This window comes from Sebastes fasciatus, chromosome 1 (assembly GCF_043250625.1).
Source record: "Sebastes fasciatus isolate fSebFas1 chromosome 1, fSebFas1.pri, whole genome shotgun sequence".
NCBI lineage: Eukaryota > Metazoa > Chordata > Actinopteri > Perciformes > Sebastidae > Sebastes > Sebastes fasciatus.
Window position 1 is genome coordinate 7,960,950 of NC_133795.1, and position 10,546 is coordinate 7,971,495.

General features: G+C 43.2%; 1 protein-coding gene across 2 annotated transcripts; it reads right to left on the reverse strand.

Moving 5' to 3' along the window:
• Nucleotides 1-148: 148 nt before the first annotated feature.
• On the reverse strand, nt 149-9,403 carry LOC141752394 (inositol hexakisphosphate kinase 2-like). 2 transcript variants are annotated; one of them, XM_074610450.1, is made up of 6 exons: nt 9,280-9,403; nt 7,572-7,848; nt 5,664-5,904; nt 4,957-5,114; nt 3,996-4,171; nt 149-2,419 (listed from the first exon to the last, which is right to left on the reverse strand). In XM_074610450.1, exons 1-6 carry the CDS (start codon nt 9,301-9,303, stop codon nt 1,832-1,834), a joined length of 1,464 nt encoding a protein of 487 aa, XP_074466551.1. In that variant the 5' UTR covers nt 9,304-9,403; the 3' UTR covers nt 149-1,831. The 2 variants fall into 2 exon arrangements, with proteins under 2 accessions (XP_074466551.1, XP_074466470.1); XM_074610369.1 differs by lacking the exon at nt 3,996-4,171 and having other exon boundaries at nt 5,006-5,114.
• Nucleotides 9,404-10,546: the final 1,143 nt, after the last annotated feature.

Here is a 10,546-nt window from a genome sequence, read left to right on the forward strand (position 1 = left end):
TTTGTACACACCCAGGGGATGACCTCACGTCCTGGAAATTTACATGAAATATTATAGTTGATGTCTGTGGTTTCTTTCTTTAATCCAGTGATTAAAAATGTTCCTGACCTTGTCAGCAAGTAACAGCAAATACAAAAGAGGACTTGGATGTTAACACAAACCCAAGTCTTTATTTTCTTCCCCAACAAACTGTGGACAACACATACATACAAGATTGAGGAATACAAACATGTCAAATAATGTTAATTAATATCATTAATGTAACATTAATAGCATGGCAGGTATTAGTCTTCATCCACATTATTTTTGTGAACTTTCCGTTTCCCTTTACACCTGGCATTAAAATATGTTCGGATTGCAATCAGATACATGAAAGTACTGGTGTAAATGCACCTAAAAGGCATTAAAGACAGATTGTGATCCGATCGGCCAACCCACCTCCGGAGGTGGTCAGGGACGCTTTGTGACCACATTGACCACAAATGTAAATGCAATTGCGTTTTCAATCCACATACAACAACTACGTCGACGGAATACATAATGCAAGGGCTGTCCCGAGTGCTTCCTCTGATCACTGTACCAGAGGAGCGCTGGAAAGAGCACCAACTCAGTGTCTCCTCTCCTCATCCCTCTGTGTGTGCAAGTGTAGTCGTACTTCAAAATCAAATCTGCAAGCCCTCTCCTTGCGGTGTTATGTGGCTGATGTGTCCGCCTATTACGCACCGTCTCTCCAGGCAGTTCCCGGCTGCGAGCCAGTGCGTAGTGCAGCCTCCAGAGGACTCCTCTCAGCTCTTTCAGACAGAACAATCGGATCTCCATGTGGACACTGGAGTAACATATTTACCAGATGTATATGTAATCAGGTTAAATCATATCTAGATACAATCTGGATGCATTTTAATGCCAGGTTTAAAGGGGGTCTTTGAGGGAAGATGATGGGTGGGGGCTAACTGCCTCTCTTGTCATCATCTCTGTCCTCTTCATACACATACAACTCCTGCTCTCTGGCATAGCCCTGTCCCAGTGCAAACACATCCCATTACCGCACTAAAGCATTCCTTGGGGTGGATCCCATGGGACCTTATTTCAGAAAAAATATGAACAGTAGTCAACGGAGAGAGAGAGAGAAATAGTTTTTTAATCCCGTTTGAATAGCGCTATGAATCACACATATGATGTTTGTCAATTTAAAAGATAATTTTGTAAGTCAAGAAAGTCGCAGTTTGTGGTGGTATAATTTAATTTTGTGTGAAAAACTAAATTATCTTTTAAATTGACAAACATCTCATATCTCCTTTTTCTCGTTTGAATACAGGAACCACTAGGGCGCTCTTCAAAAAAAAATCAGAGCTCGCAAAGAGACGGCTTCCCCGCTCAGAGTCTCGACTCCCACAGTTCCCCCCTGCCTCCAGTCAACACTGGTCCATCCCTCTACCCACAACCCTTCATCCCTCATCCTCTTTCCGGATCCTTAATCCATCCCTCCTACATCATCATGGCTCCCCTCCATTTTATATACGTATTTAAGTATTCTAAACCCATATCGTTATTGGCGTGGTCTTCGTTACTGAACAGAATGACGCAATGGGGTAAATCACTGCATCAGTCACACAGATGGCTCCTCTATGTTATGTGCAGGTCTCTTTCATATCCTGAAGACAACAGAAACATTGAGAGGCACCAACGGCAGAAACAGGAACTGGGTCCCATGAAGGGCCAGCTGCAACGAGGTCTAATTTTGAAGAGGAGAGAAAAAAATCTCTCTCCACTTCTGTAGTGCAGTCCTCCTCTTTCTCCACTGTGTTACTGTGCATCTGTGTCTGAATGTGGGTCATGTCAGTCTTAAGTCTGTGCTGTTTTTCTCCAGCTCGGAGATGATGGTGATCAAGTTCTTGATACCAGTGATGAAGTCGCTGTCCAGGCCCTCGTGCACCACTTTCTCCCCCTGGTAATATCTGCAGGTGGTGTGGGCAAAATCAATCATTCTCACATCCACCACAGGGCTACGGGGGTCTGAGCAGGACAAGCGAGCCTGGTTAACACCTGAGCTTCCGTCACCGATACTGCCATCGCTAGATGTGGAGGGTCTGCGAGGATGTGCACCTGCTACTTCAGCCTCCACCTCCACGCCCTCATCCTCTTCTTCTTCTTCAGAGCAGCCGTCATTGCTGTGTTTTTGGTGGTGCGCTCCGTCGTAGATGATGAGCAGGGAGCTGCGGTAGAAGCGATAGGATTCGCAGGTTTCAATGGCAGCTTGAAACTCTCTGAGCCTGCGCAGCACCGGGGATAAGAGTTCACGTCGTAGACGTAGTCCGCTGTGGAAGAACTGGAACAAAGCCTCCTTGAAGCCCGGCACAGTTAGCCTTTTGCCATGCTCCCTGTTCATGCACAATAGCTGGCTCGTGTCAACCTGGTACACCTGAAGGGATCGAAAGACATAGAGGGGTTGAAAAAGTAGAGAAGGAATAGCGAGATTTGTTTGACTATACTGAAAGTAGTGCCTAAAATTGGCTTTGTTTCACCTGGACTAGACCGGCCAGCTAAAGAGTTTTAGGGTGCTTTCACATTAGGGACCCGGGCCCGGATCCGAGTACACTTGTCCCCAAAGTCCAGTTCGATTGATTAGTGTGAACGCTCCGTACCGTACTCGTGCACGGTTCGTCGATCTGTACTAAGAGTCCACTTGAAAAGGTGGTCTGGACAACGGATCATGTGTACTCGGGCACGGTTCGCATCAGGTGTGAAAGCCAAGCGTACCAAAACACGGAAGTGGACCGCTATTTAACCCGAGTAACGTTAGCAGTTAGCGAGAAGTTTTGAAGGGCAGGCTTTTTTCAATGCCGCCGGTCTCCTCCGATATCTGTACACATATAAAACTGTTTCATATCTATGTCTGTATCTGCGCGCATCATGGGCCGATCTCATCCTCTGAGCTGCATGGCCGTAAATGATACAGCAGGAAGGTAGGCGATGGGGTTGAGTGATGTTTGTTATTTTATTTAGCTGATTTAATGGTCTGTCTGCGAAGAACGAGAGCCGCTCAGTTGTTCAGCGGGCAGGGAGAGAGACGGGGTGGGAGCGAGACAACGTGTAGAGTCGGCATATTTTCACACCAAACTCTGTGAAATCAGAGTTTATTTCGGCCAAACCAGAGTTGGTGAATGTTGGAAAGACTAACGACGACAGTATTGGTGAGTTTTATTTTGTTTCTGTCAAGTTTGAATGAAGTGTTTTATGATGCTCCGCCACTAGAACAGCTGATCTCAATATAAACAAATACACGTGGGTGATGACGCAAGTGTACTCGGGTACGGAACAACTTTACTAATGTGAAAGCTGAGCAGGTGGGGGGAGGGGGGGGGGGGGGGGGGGGGGGGGGATTGTACTCGGGAACGGTATAGATCAATCATACCTATTGTGAAACGCCCTTACAGTCAATTTGGAATCAGAATCTGGTTTATTGCCACTTAGGTTTCACGTATAAGGAATTTGCTTTGGTGTATCAGTGCATAGCAAGGTAAACATAGTGAAAGAAATTTCAATCAAAAATTAAAGTACAAAGATCAAGAAACATAAATATAGAAAACTGCAATAAAATTTGAAACAAGACTCGGTCAAAACCGGGTGTATGGCTGGACCGTGTATGGTCATCTGTGAATTTGTGACTAAATTGTTGCGCAAATAGCCAGTGGTCATTTCTATAATGTTAAATCCAGTAATGGTACATGTCCACACTTTGAGCACAAAATTAAGTTATTTGTCAAATAAATTGGTACTACTGTCAGGATATAGTGAGCAATTATGACGGTCCTTATGAAAGAATATTTTTTTTTAAATTAAAGCTACCGACTGTAGCTTTAAAGGAAAAGTTCCACAATGAGACAAACAAGATATAATGTGTTTATAATAGAGCTTTAAAGGTATTTCACAAATGTCCAACTATTCCTTTAAGACAGAGCCATGAACTCTGAAGCTAGCCTTGGCTCAAATCTCACCTGCATGCCCGAGTGGCAGACTCTTATTGTCTTATATGTGCTGTGCTGGTAGACTTGGTCCTTAAAGGCCACATGCCCTTCTGTGGCACCATATGCATGCCGCCGTATGTTGAACTTCAGGTCCAACACGCACGGCATCCTTTGCCGCCACGTCAGATTCTCCAGCAGCATGAATTCTGGTAAACTGAGTCAAGGAGGCCAGAGTTGAAAAAACGTAGCCTTCTATACTATTCAGCTTACAATTTAAAACAACTTGACGAGGTTAGATAAAAATAAACTGTGTACATCTAAGCTTTTCACATAATGCTATAATCCTGACAATACTGTATGTAAAGGCAGGTCACAGCAATATCAAGTAACTAAAGGGAGTTCTTTGGAAGCAAAACTCCACGGGACAAAGACATTGATAGCTAGAAAATGTATTAGATAACGTAATAATCATGTATGCATTTCAACTGCATGTAAATAGGCAGGTGTTCAGATGGTTCTGGTGGCTCAGTTGGCTGGGACACATGCCATGTCCTCTAGTGTGGAACATCTGAACAATTAATCCTTTCTCGTTCCACTGGGATATTGAATGTTGGCAAAATAGGAAAAAAATAGAATTACCGCATTGCGGTTGTTTGCCTCCGCCAACCAGTCAAATTGCAGTTTACATCCCTGTCTGTCCAAAATGTCATCACTTTGTCATTTTATCCTTTTAGACATTTGTGTGAAAATGTCATAATTAGCACATGAATTCTTGAGTTTTGGCCAAAAACGTGTTTTTATGAGGTCACACTGACCTTTGACCACCAAAATCTGATCAGTTCACCCTTGAGTCCAAGTGGATGTTTGCGCCAAATTTTAAGAAATTCCCTCCAGGCGTTCCTGAGTTATCGCGAGAATGAGCCGGGCGTACGGACGGACAACCAGAAAACACGATAGAAACAGGTGTGGTTCTCAGTAAGTGAAAGGATACTGTATTTGGATCCTTGGAGGTACGTGGGGTTGCGCTTCGTCTTCCTCACGTGGTACCATTGAGTCCAGGGGTTGTGTTTGACCTGTGGTAAAGCATTACTGTGACTGCGCTCCAGTTTGAGGTAGAGCACCTCGGTCGGCTCTCCCAGCTCGTGAACGCTGGACGGCAGAAGGAGAGAGAACGTCATTAGATGAAGACACAAAGAAGAAAGAAAAAAAACAGACTCTGTATCTGCTTGTGTACGTGGGTAAAGTATGCATGTGGGTAGTAGAGCATAAAACAGTAATGTAAAATAAAGGTAAAGGGCAGTAACAAACTGGTATATTGGATATAAAGAGGAACCCAATCCGTCTAAAACATTCAAAATCAACCTCCACATACATTTTGCCGTCAACCGGTATCAGCCTTCCAATCGCTCCGCTACTCCAATCCAGGGCTGACTAAGTTTTGAGTTTGTGTATATGCACGTACATGCAGGGCGGGCTCTAGCCCTTTTGGTACCCCAAAAGTGGTGCATTAAATAAATCATGGTTGTGTAACTGAAGTGATCAATGCATCGTCTTCAATTTAATTTACATGAGCCTCGATTTAAGTGTGAAATTGACTCACTCACAAACTGACCCCCACCTGGTGACGCACTGACTACACCTCACTATGAGTCCCTCAGTGTACTGCTGTCTCTGTTGGGAAACTTTCCTTCATCTCACCTATTGTCCTGGTCTTGACAAGAGGGGCGGCTTTGAACATCATTGCTGTCATTTTCGCCGTCTACAATTTGCGAGAATGCCATCATTTTCCCCCACATGCGCATCTCGCACTTGAGATCGCTGTAGGCCGTGGAGTCCGTGTCCTCCAGATCCAGATCTTCTGCTGGGTCACTCTGGAAGGGGTAAGCAACGATGCAATGGTTCTCTTCTTCATCCTCCTCGAACCTCACTGACGCCAAACCTGAGAGCGGGAAACAGAAACAACATCTATTAGACGTTTGTGTCACCGAGCAGTGAAGAGAATATGTCTCTCATAAAGAATCAAAGCACAGTAAAGCTGACAAGATAACACAGGCGGCTAAGAAGTGCTGAGAATCTCTTATCCCCATCTTGCTGCTTTTTTTGCAGCAGTTACACTCACAGAGCAGTTTGATGAATCTCACACAAAATGATGAGCAATATACGTAAATACCAGACAAAAATAACAAAGCATCACCGCACACATGCACAGAAAAAAGATAAGATGCTAGTCTACAGGCTTCAGCTGTAGATGAAGAGCACAACAAGTAATAGTCAGCAGGACAGCACAGGTTGCTTGTATCATAAACAGCCTTTCCTCCCCATGGTGTCCCATAATATGGCTGAAGGAGAAGGCAAAATAAGATGAAAATAAAGATAAAGAGGTGAGGAATCCATTGGTACCAACCATGTCATGCTAGCTTGTCGTGAAGGAGACTAAATAACGCTCCAAACTTGCGCAAAATTTTGGCGAGGTCAAACTGTCATGGCCATTTTCAAAGGGGTCTCATGACCTCTGACCTCAAGATATGTCAATGAAAATGGATTCTATGGGTACCCACGAGTCTCACCTTTACAGACATGCCCACTTTATGATGATCACATGCAGTTTGGGGCAAGTCATAGTCAAGTCAGCACACTGACACACTGACAGCTGTTGTTGCCTGTTGGGCTGCAGTTTGCCATGTTATGATTTGAGCATATTTTTTATGCTAAATGCAGTACCTGTGAGGGTTTCTGGACAATATTTGTCATTGTTTTGTGTTGTTAATTGATTTCCAGTAATAAACATATACATACATTTGCATAAAGCAAGCATGTTTGCCCACTCCCATGTTATATATAAGTATTATATACTTGATAAATACACCTTTAAGGTACATTTTGAACAGAGAAAAAATATGTGATTCATTTGCGTTTAATCGCGAGTAACTATGGACAATCATGCAGATATATAAATAATTTGACTTGACTTTGTTGTTGTTCTTGCTCTGCTGTATGTCTGTTAGCGTGTAAGTTCACTGAGAGAAACAAAAACACAGTCAAATTCCTTGTGTGTGTTCACATGCTTGGCCAATAAAGCTGATTCTGATAGGACACAAAGTTGTAGCCATGACAGCAGACAATGCTTCAATTACGGACGTTGCAGCATAGAAACTACAATGTTGTGCAGAGTGCTGCCTATGTTGACCTTTTCAGACGACCTCATGGAGGATATCCGGATCTAAACAAGGAAGAATCTCTCTTTGTATCCTTTTCACCTCGGTGGGTGTGTGCCAGAAAGAAGCAAAGGGGGCAAACCTGACTTACCTGTGTTAGAACAGCCTTCTACAAACAAGGACATCACAACCGGGTGGCCTGTTTGTAGGAGGTCTTTGCTGCAGCACCATCCTGTGGCAAAATTTGGCACATGCTGCTGGCAAGTACCTTGAAACAAAACTTGAGCAGGGAGCTCAGTTTCCTAAAAATCTCCCAATTTACACTTTACACACAACCTGCAAAACAACAATTCCCACCTGACTTGCAGTGAAATAAAGAAAGAGAGATGCATAACAACACACCAAAACACACCTGCCACAACACAGGTTAGAAAAGGATAGTTTGCATTACCTCTATACTGGGGGATAAACTCCCTCATCGCAGCAGGCACACTCTCGTAGAACCGTACTTCGGGGGCGTAGAAAGGTTTGCATATGGTCTGCTCCCCGAGGCGCAGGACGCAGCAATGCCCCCCCACTTGGTGTAGGAAGGGCTCAAGCTTCACCCCTTTTTCCAGGTAGCACTGCATGTACTGCAGCTGGTTCTGCTGCTGGTTTTGCTCTGCATCCACCGCCTCCTGGGCCTGAGTCTCCACAGCCGAACCCATCCTCCTCTGGCCCTCACCACACTGCCGTAGGCATTAAGACAGGAAGGAGGAAATAGAAGAGAAACAGAATAAAAAGCCAGGTTTTGGTGGATATTTAATTCCTTTTGAACTCCTTGTCTGGCAGTTCTTGTACTTGAAAGCCACAGAAAGTCCTCTAAACGTTGTGGTTTGAACTAGTGATGCAGCGACAGGTAAAGCAAACACTGACAGATCCTGCTTGTGCCTCCACTTCACACTGAACTGCTCTCTAACAGCTGAGAGCTGGCTCACCACTGGTAAAGCTGTCACAAGCCTGACACTGGGTCCACCCACATCACAAGCAACCCACCAATCAGGAGCACCCAAAGCGGGTTTGTTTGGTGGTAACACTTCAAGGGAACGGAGCAAGCAAACACAGTAGTGGGAGGGGGAGTCAGGGGGAAGCAAGAGAGAGAGGAAAGGAATAAAAACAAGGAGGGAGGGCAAAGCTGAACCCAACGGGTGTCGTGATATACCAGTATTGACGATAGCTGTGATATTTCAAAATTGAAATATTAACATTGTGTTAATAATACACACACAATAAATAAAGAGTCGAAATTAGGGCTGTCAATCATTTAAAATAGTTTATCGCAATAAATCGCATGATTGTCCATAGTTACTCGTGATTAATCACAAATGAATCGCACATTTTTTATCTGTTCAAAATGCACCTTAAAGGGAGATTTGTCAAGTATTTAATACACTTATCAACATGGGAGTGGACAAATCTGCTTGCTTTATACAAATGTGTGTATATATATATTTATTATTGGCAAATAACAAAATGATGATTGTCCAGAAACCCTCACAGGTACTGCATTTAGCAGACTCAAGCCCAACAGGTAACTACAGCCGTCAGTGTGTCAGTGTGCTGACTTGACTATGACTTGCCCCAAACTGCATGTGATTATCATAAAGTGTCTGTAAAGGGGAGACTCGTCGGAGCTCCTTTGAGTTCCTTTGGAACTCCATTTTGTATATCGTAATATGGCATAAGTGTTGTCTTTTCCTGGTTTTACAGTAAAGTTATGTAATTTTCTGACTATTCTAGCCGTTCTATTATTTGTCTTTACCCACTTAGTCATTATATCCACATTTCTGATGATTATCAAAAGCAAATACTTTTGTAAAAAGATAGTCAACCCTATAATATCGTCACAATATCGTGGTATTTGGGTCAAAAATATTGTGATATTTGATTTCCTTAATATCGCCCAGCCCTAGGTGTAGGGAACTGAACAACAAAAGAAGAGGAGATAGGAACACAGAAACTATCATGCAGTACAAAATACACTGACAATAGTCAAATATAAACTAAATTAATTACTTACTACACAGAAAACTTGGCCTGGAAGAGCCAACAGTTTTTATATGATAAGCAAAACATGGTGCAAAATAAAGACACTGTCATTTTAATGTTGTAACACTTACAGTAGTTGCAGTAGTCGTAGCCATCTAGAACTGCTGCTTCCAGGTTATCTGGCTTCCAGCCAGCTGGGATCCAGTTATATAGTCCCTGGGAGCCCAGTCCCCCACGTTGCCTGATAAGTTGGGTCTAGATTCCACGGTAAACACACCCATTGAAGCACATTTCACTCATTCCTTGCTAACTTACCCCCGGGGGAAAAAAGAGTAAAAAAATATTTAACTATTGATCAATCTGTCTTCGTTCAATTGCAGGGCGTCACCAAGAGATTCCTTCACTAAAACACATTCACACATACAGTAAACCAATGTGTGATGGCCCACAGACACATTTGAAAAATGTTTGCCTCCTGTCAAGTTGTCAATAGTTATTATTCACACATTTTTAACAGCATGCACCCCGTTTTTACCCTCCCAATTCACCTTAACGACTTAGAAGTTCAAGAAAAAAAACACTCATTCATTATGCTAATTTATGCTTACTCGCGTCCTATCTCCTCCTGTGACCCGGTAATCGTTCCCCCTCTGCCACCATGGAGGATCTTCCAATTCCTTGAATGCAACTAGAGTAGACGAGGAGAGAGGAGGCTTCTGGAGGCACTGAGAGCGAGGAAATACCAGTGTATCATTTTTGGAAGTCTTTTTGGCACTTGTGACATAAACAGAGGCGTGACACATAGCTGGAATAATCACAAACCATGTCAGGACTCTAGAAATTTAACTGTTCCATTTTGTATATATATTTAGGGGCTGTCAAAGTTAACGTGATGATAACGCCACTAATTTATTTTAGGTTGTAGCAGGTTTTAAAGCTAAAGTGAAGATACTGGCATCACATGAAACTAGAAAACCTAAGGAACCCATTGGTGCCAACCATGTCATACTAGCTTGAGGAGGTTAAATAACGCTCCAAACTTGCGCTAAGATGATATGTGAATGAAATTGGCTTCTATGGGTACCCACGAGTCTCCCCTTTACAAACATGCCCACTTTATGATAATTGCATGCAGTTTTGGTCATAGTCATAGTGAAATCTGTGGTCAAGTCAAGTTTGTGGGCTCTAAAATATCATTGTGTATTTTTTGTGTACGTGTGAGTGTGCGCTGTACATTGTCGTCATCAGAGTGAAACTGATACTTTTGGTTAATTTTCTATTTAGTCTGGTTCGGTTTCAAAGTGCACAAATTTAAGCGGCCCTAAGCCCTGTATACCTGCAAAACACACAGAAAGAACAAAAAGGTCAACAGGGTTAAATGTACACACAGGCACAAAC